Source organism: Esox lucius, chromosome 6, assembly GCF_011004845.1.
Source record: "Esox lucius isolate fEsoLuc1 chromosome 6, fEsoLuc1.pri, whole genome shotgun sequence".
In the NCBI taxonomy this organism is placed as follows: domain Eukaryota; kingdom Metazoa; phylum Chordata; class Actinopteri; order Esociformes; family Esocidae; genus Esox; species Esox lucius.
The window spans coordinates 6077278-6100307 of record NC_047574.1 but is presented as its reverse complement, the minus strand read 5'-3'; the positions used below and the strand labels follow the sequence as shown (position 1 = coordinate 6100307).

The 23030-nt window shown below is 44.6% G+C and overlaps 1 protein-coding gene across 6 annotated transcripts in view; it reads right to left on the bottom strand.

The window, feature by feature from the left end:
• c6h10orf90 (chromosome 6 C10orf90 homolog) overlaps positions 1–23030 on the bottom strand; it is a 33893-nt gene that overhangs the window by 8430 nt on the left and 2433 nt on the right. For all 6 annotated transcript variants that reach the window (XR_003781875.2, XR_001198219.4, XR_002196871.3 and 3 more), the window contains exons 4-11: positions 19443–19515; positions 15520–15632; positions 9293–11366; positions 6328–6486; positions 5806–6020; positions 4530–4689; positions 3109–3172; positions 484–565 (exon numbers count right to left, since the gene is read on the bottom strand). Coding sequence is in view for 2 of the 6 variants with exons in the window: in XM_013134083.4 (XP_012989537.3) it covers positions 484–565; positions 3109–3172; positions 4530–4689; positions 5806–6020; positions 6328–6486; positions 9293–11366; positions 15520–15632; positions 19443–19515 (2940 nt within the window). In the remaining 4 variants the exon portion in view is untranslated. The remainder of the gene's footprint in view (positions 1–483; positions 566–3108; positions 3173–4529; positions 4690–5805; positions 6021–6327; positions 6487–9292; positions 11367–15519; positions 15633–19442; positions 19516–23030) is intronic.

Below are 23030 nucleotides of genomic sequence, written 5' to 3'. Positions count from 1 at the left end.
TACAACTTCAAACCTTTACTGTAAGACATTAATGGAACATGGTGGCCTTTTAGAAGGGTAATTGAGCATGAAGGACACAGGCACACGCTGCTGTACTATGTTGTGGACACTGTTTTAACCGGTCATTCACCCTTTCATATCGTCCCGGGACAACGTACGTTATAATTACCACAGGTCAGACCGGCAATTTCCATTTGAAATGGTAATCGCTGCTACCACAAATTCCTACGTGAAACAATGAACGGCTCTTGTAGAGATATTTAGTTTTAACGACTTGAACACAGAGTTTGAAAATGTGTATTTCTGAGAGCCATTGTTTGAGAACAGGAGAGGTATGCAGAAGAAGAGGGAGCCGCTGTTTGCAGGAAAAGAGTCAGTGTACATTCATTAATATGAACAAGTCCATCTATTTCAGGGCCATCCACAGGGCAGATATCTTCCTATATGTTTTGGCCAAAATATATTCAGTTGCAACATAAGTACCTTTTTGAAGAGATCCGCCCTCCTTTTGTTAATCAGCTGGATCTCCCTCCTTTTCGCTTCCTCAGCTTGTTTCTTCTGTTTCCTGGAAACAACCAATAACCACAGTGAATCTGTATGATAAATATTCAGGCCTAATGTCCTCTGTAAGGAGACAGTTACTGCAGTATGGTAAATATTCAGGCCTAATGTCCTCTATAAGGAGACAGTTACTCCAGTATGGTAAATATTCAGGCCTAATGTCCTCTGTAAGGAGACAGTCACTCCAGCACATTTTATTTTCATTCCATTTAATGAATTCAACTTTTGGAAAGTGGGAAAATGGAGAGAGATGAACACGTTTCGTGACTGCAGGCGACAGAGATTATACAGCGTGTCGCCGTTTAATTACAGAGAATAGGGCAGTTTACTTCTTTTAACAGACTGAATTAAAGTGGAATAAGTCCTAACGCTGAGACAAAGTGCGCGATGAGGACAACAGGAACATGTCAACACAAAACACAAGGTCAGGTTTCGATGTCACAGAGTCACAGAGTGCGGAGACAAGGAATCACCAGAATCAACGGTGCTAATCAATTCTGCCACCTGAATCAACGGTGCTAATCAATTCTGCCACCTGAATCAACGGTGCTAATCAATTCTGCCACCTGAATCAACGGTGCTAATCAATTCTGCCATCTGAATCAACGGTGCTAATCAATTCTGCCACCTGAATCAACGGTGCTAATCAATTCTACCACCTGAATCAAAGTGTGAATCAAACAAAGCAAGGAGCCCACGGAGAGAAACTTGGAAAGCACATGTACCGCTGAGGTGTTAGTGATGCCCTCTGTTCATTGGCTTGGAGTGGAGATTGGCAGCAACATATACTGAACAAAATGATAAACGCAACACTTGTTTTTGCCCCCATTTATCATGAGCTGAATGAGCTGATCTAAGACTTTCTCTGTGTACACAAAAGGCCTTTCACAAATCTGTCTAAATCTGTGTTAGTGAGCACTTCTCCATTGCAGGGATAATCCATCCACCACACAGGTGTGGCATATTAAGATGCTGATAAGACAGCATGACTATTGTACAGGTGTGCCTTAGGCTGGCCACAATAAAAGGCCACTCTAAAATTTGCAGTTCCATCACACAGCACAATGCCACAGAGACATTTCAGAGAATTTGGCAGTACATCCAGCCGCCCTCACAACCGCAGACCACATGTAACCACACCAGCCCAGGACCTCCACATCCAGCATCTTCACCTCCAAGATCGTCTGAGACCAGCCACTCAGACAGCTGCTGCAACAATCAGTTTGCATAACCAAATCATTTTTGGTTGGCTTCCTCAGGGAAGCTCATCTGCATGCTCGTCATCCTCGAAGTCAGGGGTCGCGACCTGACTTCTGTTCGTCTTTGTAACTGACCTGAGTGGGCAAATGTTCACATTCGATGGCGTCTGGCACTTTGGAGAGGTGTTCTCTTCACGGATGAAGCCCTGTTCTCACTGTACAGGGCATATGGCAGACAGCGTGTATGGCGTTGTGTGGGTGAGCGGTTTGCTGATGTCAACGTTGTGGATCGAGTGGCCCATGGTGGCGGTGAGGTTATGGTATGGGCAGGCATGTATTATGGACAACAGAGATACCGTGACGAGATCCTGAGGCCCATTGTTGTGCCATTCATCCACGACCATCACCTCATGTTGCAGCATGATAATGCACAGCCCCATGTTGCAAGGATCTGTACACAATTCCTGGAAGCTGAAAACCTCCCAGTTCTTGCACGGCCAGCATACTCACCGGACATGTCACCCATTGAGCATGTTTGGGATACTCTGGATCGGCGTATACGACAGCGTGTTCCAGGTCCTGCCAATATCCAGCAACTTCACACAGCCATTGAAGAGGAGTGGACCAACATTCCACAGGCCACAATCAACAAACTGATCAACTCTATGCGAAGGAGATGAGTTACACTGCATGAGGCAAATCGTGGTCACACCAGATACTGACTGGTTTTCGGACCCCCCTGGACCTCCTCAATACAGTGAAACTGCACATTTTAGAGTGGCCTTTTATTGTGGCCAGTCTAAGGCACCTGTGAAATAATCATGCTGTCTAATTAGCATCTTGATATGCCACACCCGTGAGGTGGATGGATTATCTCTGCCAATGAGAAGTGCTCATTAACACAGATTTAGACAGATTTGTGAACAATATTTGAGAGAAAAAGGCCTTTTGTGTACATAGAGAAAGTCTTAGATCTTTGAGTTCAGCTCATGATAAATGGGGGCAAAAACAAAAGGGTTGCGTTTATAATTTTGTTCAGTGTAGATGAAGAGCTGCAGGAGTGGATTTTCCACACCAAAAAATTCCCATGCCAATAACGCCCTTTAAAATAGAAATGCTTTGAACAAAAAATTATTTCAAAGAGACACAGATAGGTAAAGAAAGACGGCGTTAGAAAGGAAGAGACAGAGAGGGGGGATTGACAGGGAGATGGAGAGAAAGAGAGGGATTGAGAGAGAATGAAAGGGAGGGGGGGAGGGAGAGGAAAGAGGGTGAGGAAGAGAATTAGAGAGGAAGAGAGAGAGGGAGGAGAGGGAGGGAGGAGGGTAGGGATTGAGATGTAACTCACAGTCGTGTTCCGTGATATATCGTCTTCCCTGTAATGGCTCTATCTCTGGGTCTGAAAAGGTTATCTGGACACACACACACACACACACACACACAGCTTATAGAGTTGAGGATTGATGATTGACAGTTACAGTACAACAGTAGTAAATTGCTCCAGGTTTTCCTCGGCTTGAAGAGATTCACTGCATCTTATCAGAGAGAGAGAGAGAGGGGGGACCTACACAGTGCAAACGCAGCACTTCAGGCTGCCGAGAGCCACATGCCCTCAACATTGGATCAAAGGTGGTACAACATTTGAATCGATCTGTGTGTTCTTCAGAATGCTTGCATGAGGCATAATATATATTGGACAGTTACATTCGTGCGGAAATTGTCATTTCTTTGCATATCTCAAAACTCCAGTGTTTTATCGCTGATAAAAGCCAATGCGGTTCTACATGGTGTCCAGCAGAGGGCAGTAAGCACTGAGAAATGCAGGACGGCTTCCCTCCTGACTCCGACGTGCCTCGAATGGATTCATCCATAAAACACTGATACTTTGTGTGAATTTAACACTAAAAATAGGGATATAAAACAAAGGCGCGTAATGAGAGTCAAACCAGGTCTCCGAAGGTCGGGAAACCAATCGTTGCGGAGGAGGAGCCAACAATACCACAGGCACAACGTAACATTATTCCCACGCACGTGCAACGAAAGCAATAAAACAAGGACAATATCTGCATAGTGGCCCGATATCTGTTTAGTCATGTTGTTCAGATACACAACAAGGGGGTGTTCACACTGGCCACGGGCGCCCGGAGCTCTGGCTGGGTGACATACGGCCACGGCAGCTGCACCAGGACAATGACCCCCATAGTGGAGGGGATATAAAGGGGCAGAGACACACAGGCAGAGAGACAGGGAGAGAGACGGGGAGAGAGAGAGACGGGGAGAGAGAGAGACGGGGAGAGAGAGACGGGGAGAGAGAGAGACGGGGCGAGAGAGAGACGGGGAGAGAGAGAGGGGGAGAGAGAGAGACGGGGAGAGAGAGAGGGGGAGAGAGAGAGGGGGAGAGAAAGACAGGGAGAATGAGAGTGAGGGAGAATGAGAGTGAGGGAGAGAATGACAGAGATAAAGAGAGAGAAATCAGAGTGTTAGTGAGATAAAAAGAGATAGAAAGAGAAACAGAGAAGGATTATATATTGTATACCCAGTACTGTGTAAAAGTCTTTGGAACCTGAAAGTGGAACTAAAGACATTTTATTTATGAAAAGAAAATTAAATGTTGTATATATATGTAATGTACCACTCAGTGGGCTAGGTCTAGTACCGTACCACTCAAGGGCTAGTCCCTGGTACCGTACCACTCAGTGGGCTAGTCCCTGGTACCGTACCACTCAGTGGGCTAGGCCTGGTACTGTGTCCTCCACTGAATCATCTCACCTGAAAGTTGTTCCGAGAACAGGCGCTCTGACCTCTCCTCTGCCCGTCTCTCCTCTGCCCGTCTCTCCTCTGCCCGTCTCTCCTCTGCCCTTCTCTCCATATCTCTCACTCTGCCCTGGGAACGCCTGATGAAGTCTGGTCTGGATCGTTCCAGAGCCTCCTGCCAAAAAATATATATATTTTGTACGTCGGCCAAAAGCAGTACACTTCGGGGACATGTACATTTGAGTCCTTTAGTGATCGCTCCTATCCAGACTGATTTACATTCAACTAAAGTGGGTACAACAGTGTTTTGGAAAACGTAGCACCGGGGACCCCTGAATCAAGCTTCAACTATTTGAAATCTGGTGTGTTGTTTTCTGCAGAATAAATCAATGAGTCATTAGGACGTTCCCAGGACATTAGGGTGATGTGCTGAGGACCCTCTAGATATCCCTGTTTATCGGAACACCAGGGAATAAACCCTTGTGCTGTCCAGGAACAAGTGCGGGAGAAGCGGACATCCTCGCTGGTACATCGTTCTAACGCTCATGATACACTACAAACTTGCCCTGTGTAAAGACACAGCGCCTCCTATTGGTTTTCAACCAAAGGAAAGAGGGAGGGTGGAGGACCTTTGGTCGAGTGCGAGGAGGGGATTTAATATTGGCGCGAGAACCAACCAAAAGCTTGGCTTAGTATCCAACCAGAACTGGATTTGCTGATACTGGCTGTTAGTGCCCAGCCCTTGCCAGCATGTTTTCCTTCACATGAGGGCATGGCCAGGTGAGTTTCACCTTTATAGTATGCCTGCATTAAGGCTATGAATTCCTGAAACCACACAGGCCAGGGGGAGGCGTAGTCGGCTTGGGTTTCCTTGATAAATTGCACTCTAGTGACCCCGTCAGGCCAGGCGCATGTGCAAAGTAAACAAGGTCCTTATGCGCTGATCCACCTAACTTCCAGGTTGGATGAGCCATATGAAAAGAAACAACTAATAAACGTGTCGGACGAAGCGAGAGTTGGGAGTTGCACAGGCGTGGTGGGGTACTAACAGCTACTGAAAACTAGAAATCTGGGGAGAAAATATGTAAATAAAATAAGCATGGATTGTTTTTAAACTGGAAAAATAACAATATACCATTATTACCTATCACAGCATGCAACAACTCTGCCCTGTATATTCCAAGAGATTTACATGCATGTTGTGAAAGCATTAAGCCTCAAGGCCAAGAAAAGCTTTCCAGAATACATTTATACCACAAAACCACATGCCTTTATATGCGCTTAAACTTACTCTTGGTGAGAGGATGTTGTCTGTGCTAGTATCACAGTCAGAATTGGGATCCAGTGGTACAAACACTACATGGTCCGGGTTGGGTTGTGAGGTCCGACTCCTTTTCTCTGGTTTGGTAGTCCTGTCATGAGCCTCTACTGTCACGAGACCACCAGCATCATTCACTGTACGAGAGTCGAGTGAGTGAGTCGAGTGAGTGATTTGAGAGACTGAGTCTGTGAGTCGAGTGAGTGAGGGGAAAGAGGCAGATGAAGAGGCAGTTTAGACTCATTCACACACAAATTCAACGGGCTTCCTATACAGTTTATAGGATTTCTCCTTTCAATATATTTTTTTAATATAATCTGATTACAAAATAGATTCTGATTATAAAACAATTTAAGGAACAATAAACTTTCCACACTGACTGAAGATAACTTCAATATCCAATAGACATTTAAATCATGTAACATTCCCATTTAATTGTTTAAGGATCAATATTTAGAATGAAGGTCTGATTCCAGCTAAATAAAAACTCAATACCCAAAGTATTTCCCTGAGGTGATTTTCTAGCGTTGGAAAGGCCATTTTGAGACAAAGTCTTGGTTTGGCTCAGTTGTCTTTGGAGTTTGATATTAGCTATGATGGCAGCTGCGTTCAGGGCTAGGATAGTCTCTGGAGAGTGCTGCTGTGATATTGGGTCTGAAACAAAGAAAGACCTTTGTTAGAACATACAGAGTTACAAGCTTTTTGAACACGATGGCTCTAAAGTGAATGTTTAGATGCAAACACATCATGCATAAGATAACTCGCTTTTTTATACCATTGATTTTCATTCCCAAAAACCAACATGCCCTTACTGAAGCTAGTTCTTGAGCTGTTCCAAACTACTGTTGCAAGTGACAACATGACCACACTTTCCTTACCTACCAAATATTCACCTATATCAATGTTAACATATTTCTGAGAACCTACACAGTGCTGTTTTGACAAAATGATACTTAGCCTCGGTTTTACCGTGTCACTATAAGGATAATTGCATGTTATTTTGTTTTAAGTCCTTATCAAATGGCATGTTAGCCAGGCATGTTGGAAAGCTGTCCTCTTATCATGGCTTATTGGGTTGATATCAGTTCACTGAATGCCAGAAGAATGTCTGAAATCCATTTCTCAATCTAATGTAGTTTATATAATTCTATATTGATTCAATAAGTACTGTATTGTCCATTTCATACAGAAAACACTTGGAAAGGCTATTGCCAGAACATTGCCACACACACACACACACACACTTTTGTTACTGTGCTGAGTCCTTCTACATTGTGCAACCAAACCTCATTAAATGTTCCCTTATGCGCCTCAGGCCTTTGAAATTATTAAATGACAATCATAATAAGGGTGATTAAAACATTATTTGTTATTTCAAACTGAGAACGGCTTGAGCATGAGGAAGGAAGTTGCTACAGAAAACTCTCAGAGAGATTCACCATTACTTATTGAAGTGAGAGTTACTTTTAGATGGAACGCTGAAGTACCACAAGCAGAAAAGATATGCTAAATATATGTATTCTTCTTATTCAAAGACAAAACAAACTCTTATGTTATTTTTATTACATGGAATATTGTATAATTGCTGTATTTTTAGATGCATTGTTGTGGGCTGGGTGGTGTGTGAATATTTGCTTTCAATCAGTTCCCCTAAGACTAATATATTATTTTCATCATGTTAAGCATTCCTTAATTCCCCTGGAATCATCCTCTCTCCTCTCTCCTCGTCTCCCTCTCTCCTTCACTCCCAAATGTTTCCCCCCGATGAACAGCAATAGATTATGCAGGCAAGAAGATGAGTGGGAAAAATAAATAAAAAACTAGAAAATTAAAAGAGAGAAAGGTAGATAGAGTGGTAGAGAGAGGTAGATAGAAAGGGGGAGATAGAGAGAGGGAGAGAGGGAGAGAGAGAGAGAGAGCGAGAGACAGAGGTAGATAATAAGAGAGAGGCAGGGAGGAAGAAGGAGAGACAGTAGAGAAAGAAACAGATGCGGGGAAAGGGAGAGTAGAAAGAGGACAGATGGAGTGAGGAGGAAGGAGAAAAGGAGTGAGTGGGTGGCGGAACGATGCGGAGAGGCCTGTGTTTGGCTCCAGGGTAACACTGCTGTCTGCCTGACAATGAACCGCGGCTGACGCAGATACCCGCCACTGCTGAGCGATTCAATTAAACTGCACTGAGCAGGATAAAGGATTTGTCCCAATACAATAACAATATAACAATATAACAATATAATAATACCCTTCAATTATACATCAAAAGGGAGAGGAATCAAACAGGAGAGTTCAGTGGGAGGATGGAGGAGTGTGTATGACAAAGTATCACCCGCTGTAGCACACACACGCACACACGCACACACGCGCACACACACACACACACACACACACACGCACACACACACACACGTGCACACACACACACACACAGGCACACGTGCACACACAGGAGGAGCACACTGTAAGAGCCAAAATGCGGACGACAGCCTTTTGTAAAATACACGTCATTTCCTCATAATGATATATATATATATTAGGAACACACTGACACCCTGATAGAGAGCTAGAGCTATAATGTAGTCAGTGCCACCTTATGCCATCTCCCTGACATCACCCTGTGAAGAGGACAGCCAAGGTGAGTCTATGGAGCAGGACACTAGTTGAACAAGTTCAAATATTTTTTCCGGCAAACGTTTTGCCTTAACATAAAAGCTCAAAGAGAAAAGCTTGTTTGTATTCATGTCAGACATGGTTGCATTTTTATGCTGCGTCACTACAAAGACACACGCACGCACACACACACACTCATGCATACACACACATGCACACACACACACGCACACACACACACGCATGCATGCATACATAAGAGCCATAACGACACACACACACACACACACACGCATGCATACATAAGAGCCATAACGACACACACACACACACACGCATGCATACATAAGAGCCATAACGACACACACACACACACGCATGCATACATAAGAGCCATAACGACAAACACACACAAATATACACACACACGTGTACATACATACGTGAGCCATAATGCCACAGACACACACAAAATGGAACTTGCACAATCCTCAAATACATAAACATGTACAGCCAATTATCTGATGTACACTCTTAAAACAAATATTCTTGGAGGATCCTTTAGGGTTCCTCACATTGAACCATTCGGGGGAACCTCTAGCAGTTCTTAAAGAAACCCTTAAAGAACTTGTTTCAAAGGTTAATTGAAAGAATCCTTTGAAGAACCTAACCCCAGAAACATTATCCCCAAATGGACCTTTGAAAGGTGATTTGAGGAGCCATTAAAAGGGGGTTATTGAGGTTTTCCTACTATTTCAATTTAAAGAACTCCCAAATGACCCACCAGGAAGCATTTCTTTGCAAAGTGTAAATCATTTCTCCCAGCCAAAGGTGCAGTGACGCAGAGGTCATGTACCTTGGGGCTTGATGAGTGTGACAGCTGGGGGTTGGGGTTGTCTGCTCCTGAAGCCTTCCTCGTCCGGAGACAGAGCTGAATCTGGCGTTCTCCCAGCCCCGCCCGCATCTTCTCCGGAGGACTGGTCCTCGCCCGGTCGACCCGTCCCACAGCCTCTGCCTGTTGCTCCGGTTCTGACGGAAGATCCAGAGCTGAGCAATCCGGCGGTCGAACTATTTCCAGCGCCGGCGTCCTTGGAAATTGCTACCGGATCAATGCAGGTTTCCGGCATGTGGCGAGGAAGCCCCAGGCTCCAACGCCGCGGTGTGGCAGAGGCCGGTGGTGAAGTAACGGCTCCCAGGCTCCGGTGTTGTGCCGCGGACGAACTTGGTTCTGCACTGACAGCATCGGGGCCCAGGCTCCACTTAGTTGGCTCCGTGTGTTCAAACATGTTGGCGTAGCAGCTTATGGGTCTCCTGGGTCGGGCCCTTCTCTCTCCTCCTTCTCCCGTTTCCCTTTTCGTTTCCGCGGACACGTCCTTGGGAGAGGCGGAGGGCTGGTTGATGAACAGGGTCAGGGTGGACTTATGCATTGGCCTCCCTGCTCCTGCCCTGCTGCCCGCGGATTCCCAAGAGGTAACTGGAGCTGCTGAAGTGGATCGGTTCGGGCCCCGGTTTGGACCATGGTTTGGCCAGTCTTTGCTGTCCGTGGACGGTTCTAGATGCCCCGACGAGAACACGGTGCTGGTGCTGGCACCGTGTGGCGGCTCTTCAGAGTTCCTGGTTCCTTGTTGCCTGAGACTGTTTTTTGTCATTACTCCATCACAGTAGCTGTGTCTGTTCTCTGAAGGCCTACTGCTGCTGTTCCCCTCACTACCGCCTCCCCCCTGCTGACCTGGACTGTAGCTGTGTCTGTTCTCTGAAGGCCTACTGCTGCTGTTCCCCTCACTACCGCCTCCCCCCTGCTGACCTGGACTGTAGCTGTGTCTGTTCTCTGAAGGCCTACTGCTGCTGTTCCCCTCACTACTGCCTCCCCCCTGCTGACCTGGACTGTAGCTGTGTCTGTTCTCTGAAGGCCTACTGCTGCTGTTCCCCTCACTACCGCCTCCCCCCTGCTGACCTGGACTGTAGCTGTGTCTGTTCTCTGAAGGCCTACTGCTGCTGTTCCCCTCACTACTGCCTCCCCCCTGCTGACCTGGACTGTAGCTGTGTCTGTTCTCTGAAGGCCTACTGCTGCTGTTCCCCTCACTACCGCCTCCCCCCTGCTGACCTGGACTGTAGCTGTGTCTGTTCTCTGTCACTTTTATGATTGTTACCTTTCTCCTGCTAACCACAGGGTCAGTTGGACGGTCACTGTCACCAGGCAACACAGGGCTCTGCCAGCCCTTCGTTTGGTTGACAGTTTCAGAGTCCATCCCTGTGGACATCCGGCTCAGGTTGGCACAGGTGGAGTTGGGATCAGCACTGGTGGGGTGATGGACCTGGTCTTGATGGGTGACAGAGCGGGAGCTGGTGGAGACCCTGGGCGGCGTAGTGTAGTGGATCTGGGGGCTGGTGGACCTAGACCCAGGGAGGCTTGCCGTCCTGGAGACCTTCTTGGAGGCTATGGTGATGGAGGAAAAGGCTTGTCTGGCTGTCTTCAGGGTGATGGTCGTACCAGTTGGGGCTGCACCGGCCGATCCCTCCCCAACTCCAGTGTCGGAAGGCTGGGTGGGACAGCTTCCAGAAGGGGTTACCTTGGCGTGTGTGGGCGTCTGTTGGACAGCCGGCTTGATGGTCCTGGTCAGAGCCGTTTGGAAGCTGTTGGTCCGGCGTAGACTCGATCTCCAACAGGGTTCCGGGTTGTCAGTGGATTGTGGGGTCAGCTTGGTTCCACAGGGTGTAACCCTCCTGGCTGAAGGCTGCTGGGTATCGCTGGTTGTCCCGACAGGCTCCTTTTCCGCACCAGGCCCAGGGAGGGAGTCTTTAGACTGGGGAGGCCCACCACCTCTGAGGGGGGACAACCATGTCCTCTTAGCCCAGGTCCGCCTCAGGGCCTGCCAACCTAATGGTCTAGTTTCACTCTGCGCTGAGGTGGAGCTCTGCTTGCCGGCGACCTGCGGAGGAGCAGGAGGAGAAAGGGGGAGGAACAAACAGGAGAAGGATGATGTATACACAAGGAGTCATCTGAGAGTGTTAGATCACTAGCTGAATCAATATTGTGGTTATGCGTTTTCTGTTGGTTGACGTGAAACACTGTGGAGCAGCTGGACAGGTTAAATATGCATTAAAGCTCCATCCAGACACTAACTTCTACTCCTGCGTGCTGCCAATCTGGTGGCAGTTGTTGTTGCTTTGGTAAGTGCATTGCATTCATCGTGACAGACCTCCAAATAGCTTTATTCGCACTGTGACCAATGAATGCCTCGATATGAATCTTACAACACTATGATTTAGCTAAACACGTGCTGATCTCGGATCACAACCAAAGCTGCAACTACGTAATGTAATGCAGGACATGAATACATTTGACCGTATCTTTTTTTGTTTGCCTTATATTTCACATAGAAAACAAGTGGCTGAAATGATGCAGAAGCTCCAGAGTGTCCCTTTAAGCTTGCTGTTTGTATGGTTTTATTTAGAAGTTCTGGAGTGTCCCTTTAAGCTTGCTGTTTGTATGGTTTTATTTAGAAGTTCTGGAGTGTCCCTTTAAGTTTGCGGTTTGTATGGTTTTATTTAGAAGTTCTGGAGTGTCCCCTTTAAGCTTGCTGTTTGTATGGTTTTATTTAGAAGTTCTAGAGTGTCCCTTTAAGTTTGCTGTTTGTATGGTTTTATTTAGAAGTTCTGGAGTGTCCCTTTAAGTTTGCTGTTTGTATGGTTTTATTTAAAAGTTCTGGAGTGTCCCTTTAAGCTTGCTGTTTGTATGGTTTTATTTAGAAGTTCTGGAGTGTCCCTTTAAGTTTGCTGTTTGTATGGTTTTATTTAGAAGTTCTGGAGTGTCCCTTTAAGTTTGCTGTTTGTATGGTTTTATTTAGAAGTTCTGGAGTGTCCCTTTAAGTTTGCTGTTTGTATGGTTTTATTTAGAAGTTCTGGAGTGTCCCTTTAAGTTTGCTGTTTGTTTGGTTTTATTTAGAAGCTCGGGAGAGTTTCTTTAAGGTTGCTGTTTGTCTTGTTGTCACGTGATCAACACCTCCCATTTTTTACCAATGGGTGTGGGGATCTGGCTCTGTTGTCATTCTAACTCTGGCCTTTTATGTAACACAATGACTGTGTCTGTCTGGGCTGGGTGTCAGGGGTTAGCAGTTTAACTGGAAATCAGCCGCTGATACATTCGCTTTAGGGCATGTGAATTGAATCCATTGATTCTGATACATTCGTTTTAGGGCATGTGAATTGAATCCATTGATTCTTGAAAAATATAAACAGTAACTTGGAAATGCCTCAGCTTACTTCAGTCGTTGCCCACCATCAGAACACAATATTGTGAGCTTGTAAAAACAAAGCTGAATGTTTGTAAAGCAAAGGGTAGACCACACACCGTTCAAACAAAACTCACCCTAAAAACACAGTTAAAACCTAGAGATTTCCTGGGCGATTCCTTGTGTCCGTAGCAACAAGCATCGGAAAAAGGTTATCCATTCCAATTCCACAGCATTTACCGTTACCGTGCTCACACGCACCCAAAAGACTGTACGTTACGGTTTTAACTGCTGGTAGCTGGCTATTTGTCTGCCATCTGATCTGACTCTCGCCGGCCTGCCCATCCAGCACACAACAGGGTCTCAAGCCCCGACCCACCTTCGGAATAAGCTAGCTATTCACATCATCCGCGACGCCACCTAGGGAAGCGGCGGCCTGTCTGATTGAGCTATAATGCGGTGGCCGGTCTCCACAACAGCACACAAACACCCGTCTTTCCTGGCTGTCACGGCACCCGGTATCTGGATGATAAGTGAGTGTGGAAATCCCTCGAAGACGACGGGAGATGTGTGGCCTGGAGTGGTCAAGCGGTCTGAGCCTCGGCCTCCGGGCGCACATCAAGTCCCGCGGCCTGGCTTTGAATCCAGCATAGCGATCCTTCAGTAAGAGCTCTTTCCTCTATCTTTACCCACTTTCCTGTCACAGAAACCCTGAACTGTTCCTGAAACTTAAAAATGGTCTGGATGTATTTCAGGCGCGTGTACCGTGTACACACACAAGCTGGTTACCAACAATACTTAGGTGAAAAGAGTGTTTCTCTGGAAAATAATACATTTAAAACACTGATCATTTCTTGATTGCATAAGTGAGCACATCCCCAAGTAACTTTGTGGGTGACCTTTTTGCTTGGATTATAGCAGCAATTCTGTGTTGGGATACGTCACTATCAACCCAGCACCCCCGGACTTTGCAATTGTAAGCCAGTCTTCTTCGCCGAAGAGTGCAAGCTCCGTCAAATTGTGAAGGTCAGTCTACAGATTTTCTATAGGATTAAGGCACAGGCTAAGATTGGGCCATGCCAGGAGATCAATGTTACTTTTTGCCTGGTTGATTTGGCTGTGTGCTTTGGATCATTGTTGTACTGAAAGGTGAAGTACTTCTTTAACCTTCTGGCAGAGGGCAGCAGGGTTGTTGCCAGTGTATCTTGATATTTGGAGATATTGATTGTCCCCTCCATCCTGACCAGAGACCCAGTCTCAGCTACAGAGAAATCATGCATGACACTGGGTACTTTCGCTTAAGCTTTATTGGTTACAAAATCTTATTAAAAGGGAAGTAAAGGGCTGACCTGATATTTCTTAAATTCAGACATTAGATCAACAAAATCTTTTGAAAATAAAAGTGTGTAGAGTTCTGATATCCACTGTCTCATATACTGTCTCGAGTGCTGTTTGGGTGTTTCTCTGTTACATTGTCCTCATGTCCTCTCTCCTCATCTCCTTAAAACCTGCCGGAGGAGACGGTCAGAGTGGAGGTGTCTCAGAAAAGGCAGCAATTGAGATGTTGGTTTATTGAGCAGAAAGTCTGTCTCAGTGAATACTGATGTTCCGGTGACCTCTAACCTTAGCAGGTTTATGATGCGGTCAGCATCTAGACCTCTTCTGTCTTTGGATCAGACAGCCCTCTAACATGTCCAGCCTACTGAGCAAACACACACAAAACATTTATATTGGCCATGTATAAACGGGGCACTTTAAACCCTGAATTCAATGCAGACCGAGATCTTTCTTAAACCTCCCAATTTGGGGCGGGATGTGTAATATGTAAATATGTGTACATTTTCCAAATTCCAATTGCTACAGCTAGTTGTTTTGGGGTACAAATCAGCACATACGTGACATAGTACAGTTTTCGGGGGCCTGTTTGGGATCAACAGCGCCACTTTGACACCCAGTGGATGGACATTTTGGAAGCGATCTTTAAGTAAAACATATAATCCTTTTAATGTGGTACTGTCATTGGTCACCAGTTCATAAAATCAATAAGGGGGCTTGTGGTATGTGTCCAATATAGGGCAGAGTAACTCCTCGCTGTGTCATGCCCAAGAACAGCCCTTAGCTGTGGTATATTGGCCATACACCATTCTGTCTTACTGCTTAAATGTGGCACGGTTTAGGGCAGTACAGATGGTTCATAAAGCCTTAGGATCTTCTGATCACACACTGACTCAGTAGATCTCATCTGTCCTGTTGACACAGGGAGGTGTTGATGGACTGGCTGTACTTGGGACTATCATGTTGCTGTCACTTAATGTGGCCATTCTCTTTTAGCAGCATTTACTGTGTTGATTATTTTAGCACCATTTTCTATGGATTCTGAAGTTTGTACTTTCTATATTAAAATGTCAGACCTGATTTGCTATATAGTAGCTCCAAATTAATTCACCTAACAATGAACATGTTAAATTCCTGCTGTGAGAAACCAGAGCAAATTAAGACACATCATCTGTATAACCTAGTTTAAACCAGATCAGACAAGCTACCATGCGAACAGTTATTTGGTAAAATTAAAGTAAATTAATAAATAAATTAAAGTGCAATAAATGACATTAGTATGATCTATCGGGATTGAGGAATGTCCCATCCACAGCCATTGCGCTCACTTCACTTTCCTAACAGACCTGTGGTTTGTCAGTGAACCTGTGTTCGTTATAAGGCGGGAGCATAACACAAAGAAGGCAAGTCAGGGAACTTCACAACACAAATGACTGCCAGCCACTGTGTGGTTAAACTCTGCCAATGTGAAAAACACCACAGACGTTCCAGATGATAGATCAACAAGTAGGTGTACCTGTTGAGTGATGGGAGACTCCCGGGCAGGTCGCTGGTCAGGAAGCCATCTTGTTCCAGGATCCACGACGTGAACGCTGCTTTGACTCCGCTCCACTTTCTCTGCGCCTGCATCTGTGTGTTGAGAAAATAATTCAAAAACCGTGTTGCTGGGACTGGCCACACCTCGACGTCGCTCGGCTTGTTGACACTGGCAGTAGGCGGCGACTGCATTGTCATGACGGATGCTGCACACCCCTGGAACACGTCAAGGACACACACACACACACACACACAGGTCTGTCAGCACTGACTGTCTGTCTGTCTGTCTGTCGCACAGGGCTTGGACGGAAGGACGGATGAACGATTGGCGGGTCGTGCCTTGTGAAGCTGTTGCCATGGCAATGGGAAGTTGGCAAGTCAGTTCGGATAAGATTAAAAGCACCACGAACATAAAAAACTCTGACATTAGTATTCTGTTGATCCAGGTGAAAAAATCCCAAAACATGCAACGAAACCTTGTGACGTCATGGGTCAATGCAGTGCACCAGCGAATGGAAAGTGAACACAGGTTACAATAATAGCTAGACCAAAAAGGCCAGAACAACACGCTTCCTAAAGCCCACCTTTCCTATCCACGCTGTGACATTTCTACTTGAGGAATACTTGATGCAAATGACCAGTGTGTGTAACACATTTCCAGATGTCATGTACTTTTCACTCCAACTGGAAATCTTCTCCATTAAATGAACCGTGACATAACTACCAGATGTATTAGAAGGCTAATTATTCAGGTTGTTTTGTTTAAAAAAGCTAACGTTACTGAGCCCTGAATTACAAGCAACATTCTACATGTAGACATACAAATTGTTTTCCAAATGTGAAAGACAATAGAATGGCTATATTAAACGGTAATGCACAATATTTAATATCACTACGCCTCAAGACCATATTGAACGATTTTCCTGAACCGCTCGCTGTCACCCTATATCTGTCCCAAATATCAGGAAGTAATGTGCATTCTGGAACTCACTTCTTGCCTATTAGAAAGAAACACTCAACAATAAGATGGCACAACTGTTAAGCCTGATTAGTCTTTAGGCAGGGAAGAACACCCAATATGTCAAAACAAACTCAAGTCCCTTTAGAGGCCAAGAATCAGTGTGAAGATTATTGTGTCATTAACTAAATTCCACTTATTATTTGTTAATTGCTTTTTTATGAGCTGAACAGATGAAGGCTGTGTCTCAACTGGAATACTATCCACCACGAAGTACCCTACACTTGACCAAAACCTCATCAGCCGTGGTCAAAACCATCGTCATATAAAAGGAATGTGGTGCCAATTGGGACTCTAATGAAAAGTGGCAACAAAAGCAGGGAGCCGTGTGATCAGACCCATCAATGCCCCAGCCCGCTATGGAGCCAACAGCTGCTGCTATTGGAGGTTTTGTAGAGAGCTGGAAGGAGGGAGAAGCGGGTGAAAGAGAGATCGAACAGCTGTTCAACAGACATAGACTGCATCACCGGATCAAAAAAGGAAGTCACTTTTGCAGGTTTGTAAAAGCTGGTGGAAGGGAATCTGTCGTGTGAATTATTTTCATAATCTCCTCCAACTGGAGTGGATGTTTCCTGTTCTATATAAATCAGTGATATACAAGAATTGCAGCAAAATACAGGTATTTTTTACAGATTTGTATAGTATTCCTCCTACACTAAAACAACGTATTAATATTTTAATGAGATCCACGCCCAAACTGTTGAACAGTATTTCATATACAACTTACTAATGTATCTTTTAAAAAAATACATTGAACCAGGCCAATTAGTATAAAAAGCGATGTTTTACAGAAACACTGCAACGAAAATGTTACTTGCAATATAAAGTCAAATGTGAACTGCAAGGTACTCAGACAAGCATCACTGATGACCAGTCAAGAAAACAAAGCAGTATCTGTCCTATGAATGTAGTCACGGCAGCATATGCTATAGCCTGGAATAACCACTGTCATGGTAAAACACAAGGTCTGATAATGACTCACATTAAACAATGATGTACATTGTTTCTGTTGCTGGCCCAGGGGTGTTCTGGATGAGCCTAGACTGAGGATCCCTCACATCAGACTTCTGTTCCATGGTTACAAAGCCATTTGGCTAAAAACATACATTTTAATAAGTTTTAAAATCCTACTCCTGCCCTTCACAGGATTCATTATGGCATTATTCACAAAAGGCACATCTAGCAGGTCCATTTGACCCATGTTACGAACCCACCAAGTTTAAAAAAAAATAATGGTTTTGCTAGGCCACAATTAATTGGGCTGTGTGCAACTTCAGGACTGTTATTTAATTTTCATCCAATAGAAAAACAGTATTTTTACCGCATGTATATTCCTATGTCACATTCACACAGCTCTAAACATGAATATTCACAATGTGATTGACAGATACAGGTAAAAGATTTATGTATGTATTCCTGGAGCAGAGAATCACTCAAACTGGATGCATCCTATATCTGTGGAATGTTAATGTGTAAATCTTGTGTTTCTATGCCAAATTGATATTCTTTGAAATACAAGTTGAAAGGGAATCGTGACAACGCTGGTTGTCACTGACAGGTTGTTATTATGAGATGGAAATGGAACAAACATTTTCACAGGGTTGTGTGTTTGACACATTCATTTCATGTCATATGATTACTGCTCAAAGCATGTCGGAACAAGGTTTATTTTCAATGATTTGTTTATATATATATATATATATATATATATATATATATATATATATATACACACACACACGATTACTTATTCATGTACTTATTTTGTGAATATGAGTGGATGCGAACAGTACTTTTAAAACAGATTCTTAAGAAACAACAGAACGTTTGTTGATTATGCATGCCCTCTTTCTGTTGGAGGTTTACAGACAGGACACTTTAGTCCCCTGCTGTGAGGAATCTCTGGATTCCCATGACAGTGAGTGAGGACCCAAAGACATGGCTTCATTAATATTTGATACACAGTCATTTAGCAACATGGCACCAGGGGAAATGCTGTTTGTACCTGGTCAGCCAATCAGCATTCAGGGATCGAACCACAGGGTTTCTAAACAATGATAGGATACATATCTGAAGCATGGAACAGGCGTGAAAGAGGGAATGAGTCACAGAGGGACGAAGAGAGAGAGGGATTAAGAGAAAGAGAGAGGGGTGGAGAGAGAGATGGAGAGAGGGGTGGAGAGAGAGATGGAGAGAGAGAGATGGAGAGAGAGATGGAGAGAGAGGCTACTGTTCAGGATAAACTAAACAGGAGAGCCTCTCTAGCTCTTTATTACAACCAGGATTCTTTCCCTCCCCTCTCTCTCCCAGTCTCCCTCCCTCCCCTCTCTCTCCCAGTCTCCCTCCCTCCCCTCTCTCTCCCCCAGTCTCCCTCCCTCCCCTCTCTCTCTCCCAGTCTCCCTCCCTTCATTTTTCTCTCTTCCTCACTCTCTAAAACTCCTTCTCCATTACTTTATCCTTCTGTCAATCTCCTTTTCTCTTTCTTATCCTGAAAGGGCCTATTTTCCCCTGCCTGTCATTCTAAATGACCCCTGACCCCTGTGGTAAAACTGAAAGGGCAGCTTGGTCAATTTTGCCCGCCGCTCAGCTGGGGACAGATAAGTGTGATGCAGGGCCAGTGTGTGTGTCTGAGTGTGTGTGTCTCTGTGTGTGTCTCTGTGTGTGTCTGAGTGTGTGCGTGTTTGTCTGAGTGTGTGTGTGTGTATATATATTACTTTCCTGGGTCTAAGCCATAAAGACAAACACAGCCGCAAATCAGGCCCGAAATGATCCCTCTTTCTTTGTCTCTCAGACGTTGCTACATCTGTCTGTCTGCGCTGCTCTCTGTGGTGAAAACGGTTAAAGATTAGAAAAAAATGGACAATACATGAAGCTCCTGAACCCACCTGAGAATCGTAGGTCGTTGTCCTTGACAGGAACCTTCACGAAGGTAGGGGTGATGGGAAGCTTTAATATCACCTGCAGAAATGACAGAAGTCAACGTTTTTCTGCATTACTGTACATCAGCCTAATTGAGAAAGAATAAAAGAGAATCCTGATTGGTGTTTTCACCTCCAGTTATCAACGATAAAGGAGAGCTAGATAGAAAAAAATTATGCTTGAAAAACAGACGTTTGCGGTTACTGTCGACGACACAAAGGTTGGTATACAGTAAAAATGCATCGCAGTGATGTAATGCATCCTTATTGTCACTCGCCTACTCCACAGTCTCACTCAGTGATCACACAAAACAATACAACAGTGCAACACGCCTTTTTTATGCGGCGACAGAACCACTAGACTGGGAAAAACACCACCACTGACTTTGTCCTTCACACGGTAGCCATGGCATGCCTTTCAATGCATTAAGCTCTGCACTGTGGTCGCCTGTGCCAACATAACACCACTCATAAACCTGTTGAGAACCCACTGAATTCCCGCTGAGTCAGCTGTTTTCAGAGCACGCCAAAGCCCCTCACTCGCCCTGGGCATTTAAGAGCGGACTGCTAATGGCTTCCTTACTACCTCTCTTGTCTCTCCACTGCCCCCCCCCCTCTTTCTTTCTCTGTTTGTCTCCCCATTTCTTCTGTCTCTCTTCCCTTTGCTGTATCTCTATCCATCTCTACTGTCTCTGTGTGTGTCTCTCTCTCTGTGTCTCTCTCTCTCTCTCTCTCTCTCTCTGTGTGTGTCTCTCTCTCTCTGTGTGTGTCTCTCTCTCTCTCTCTGTCTCTCTCTCTCTCTGTGTCTCTCTCTCTCTCTCTGTGTCTCTCTCTCTCTCTCTGTGTCTCTCTCTCCCCCATCCATCCTTCCCTTTCTCTCTGTCTAGCTCTCTCTCTGTCTAGCTCACTCTCTGTGTCTCGGACTCTGCTACAAACTCACCTCACAGCCAGTCCATCAGCCGGGCCCCCTGGTCAGGAGGCACTGAGCTCTGTCTGGCTCTCCAGAGTGTTAAAAACCCAATCAGAGTGGCTCAGAGGATCTCAATGCCAAATGAAGAAATAAATCAGGCAACCCACTTGGCTTGGAAAGGCACAGGGTTCTGTATGCCGTTATTCCAGGTCACAACACAAACTTCCAACAGGTTTTTTTTTGACAATTTGCTACTAGTTCTTTTGCAAATACAGTACACAGTCATCTGTATCTGGAGTCCTGAAGACGTATAATAACATTCTTCTAAAATACATTTACAGTAAGTAGGTTATACAAAGCTAAGACAGAAGGTGTAGTTGTATGGCTTATACATCTATTTTTTTAACAGTTGATATTTGTCTGCTTGCTTATTAGCAATATGCTACAGGTTTAGCTGCTTGCTATGTGGCCAGTGTTTTCAATGTGGTTTCTAAATAGATTTCTTGCTAGATTTGTTAAACGGGGAAAATGGTCCCATGTAGCTCAACTGGCACAAGCAGGTTGTTGCAATGGCAGGATTGTCAAGGTTGTGAGTCGCTCCAGCCAGGGCCGGCTCCAGGCATAAGCGACGTAAGCGGGCGCTTAAGGCCTCTGACTGCTATTAAGCCACCAACCAATAGGGGAAAGGGGGCCCCAAATAAAATTTTGGTTAGGGCCCCCCAAAAAGCTAGAGCTGGCACTGGGTCTAGTCTCATCTTTCCTCTGCAGTAAAAAAGATCACTTACGCTAACGATCCAGAAGCTTCTGCGTGTGTGTGTGTGTGTGGATCACAGGCAGTATTTATTCTGTACAGGCGCTTAATATACGCCGGGCTGGAATTCCTTCAACACTACATGTTTCTCAAACGCTACTCGGATCAGACAGACTCAATAACAGCCCACTTTTCTGATTCACCTAAACATCGAAATCGGCACACCCTATATCCGCATGTCAGTGTATCTTCTAAGCCCATGTAGCTTAAATGACAAAGAAATCTTCCCCTCTTGAAAGTCATTAGCCCCTGTACATGGCAGCTACATTTATCTACTACCTTGCTAGTTAAAACAAACTATTAGCTGGTTACAGTCCTAACCTGCTTATCTGTCAAGTAGATACAGGTCAGTAACCAAAACAAACGTGTTTGACGAGCATTTGATTTCCAAAGTGGGGCGCTTTATCCTACTTACCAATAACGATTAGTAACTTCAGCAGGATGGACACAAAGATAATAATTCTAAACAAAAAATCTAACAGAAAGCACTGCATCTACTACATCCTTACCCTGAACGGTTGCTAGCTGGGGGTTTGGACGACCCTTCCTCACAATTTCCATGGTTTCTCGAAAAAGGCTTTGCCAGGCAGAAAACCCGCCAACAAATCAATTTCCTCTCCTCCACAGTGCATTAAAAAAACTGCAGGGTTCAGTACAAATCTAAACAAAAAATATAATGCAAAGCACTACATCTATCTAAACCTCACTAAAAAAGTTAAAATAAATCTTAGATGTTCACTACATTATGCCCTAACTAGTTTTATCTCAGTTAGGTAGCTGGCTCTCTGATCACACCACCTGAAAAATGCGCACGTAGGCAAGCTAGAAGGCAGCTACGTGCCAACTAACAGGTTCATCATGGCAAACTTGAAATCTGATTGGTTTCAAGTTTGCTTTAAAAGAAGATGGAATTAACTCAAATTCTAAAGGTCTCAGGATAGATTTTCACCCGGAGACAGAACAACTGGGGGAGAGAAAAGCAAAGAAACTCCGTCAGTAGACTGATGGGAATTAACTTTTTAAAATCTAGCGGTAATGAAATTATATATTAAATTATAAAAATCACTATATAGGCCAGCAAAAAAGGCCTCTGGTCAGCAGCAGTTTAGAAAAATATCATCTTGTATACCAAATAATAACTTTATCAAGTCGCTAGTTAACATAAAATGTTAACTAGCCTGTAATTAATTATCATTTCTGAAATTTCTGACATAGTTAAAAAATACAATCCCATTCCCAATTATTGTCTACCTTACTATTTTGTTCAATTGCATTATATTTCATTTTTATTAATGTTGCAAATGACAGAGCGTTTTACCTACCTTACTTGGCTTCTGGTAAAAAGACTGATCAACTTAACATTACATGATGTCTGGTCTGTCTCACATCTGGTATTTCACGATTTGCAACTTGTATGCTAAAGACTGTACATCAAACAAAGTCAGATACGGGTGTCTCAAAGACAGGAAGGTAATCCATATTTGAACTTCCAGTCAGATTGGTGAATCTTCTAGATCAGCCATGTTTGATCGCAGATATCTGGTCCCCGAATTCAGTGGAATGAAAACAAAAATGGCTGCGCACGTAAACAGTAATTAGCCCAACCAAGCTCAACATAACCCTCATAAAGGTGTTCATCATCAGTGAACTGCTGAAACCCTAATAAAAATAAATAAACTACAGTATACAGCCCGCGGCCTGTGTTTTGCAGAGTAATTTACAACCTAGTCATGATTTGATACGCAGTATGCTACTGGCACATGGTGGAGTCCCACATCTGGGCAGCCACACTGGTTATCGGAGTCTGACAGTGGGCTTGTCAGTTATGCATGGC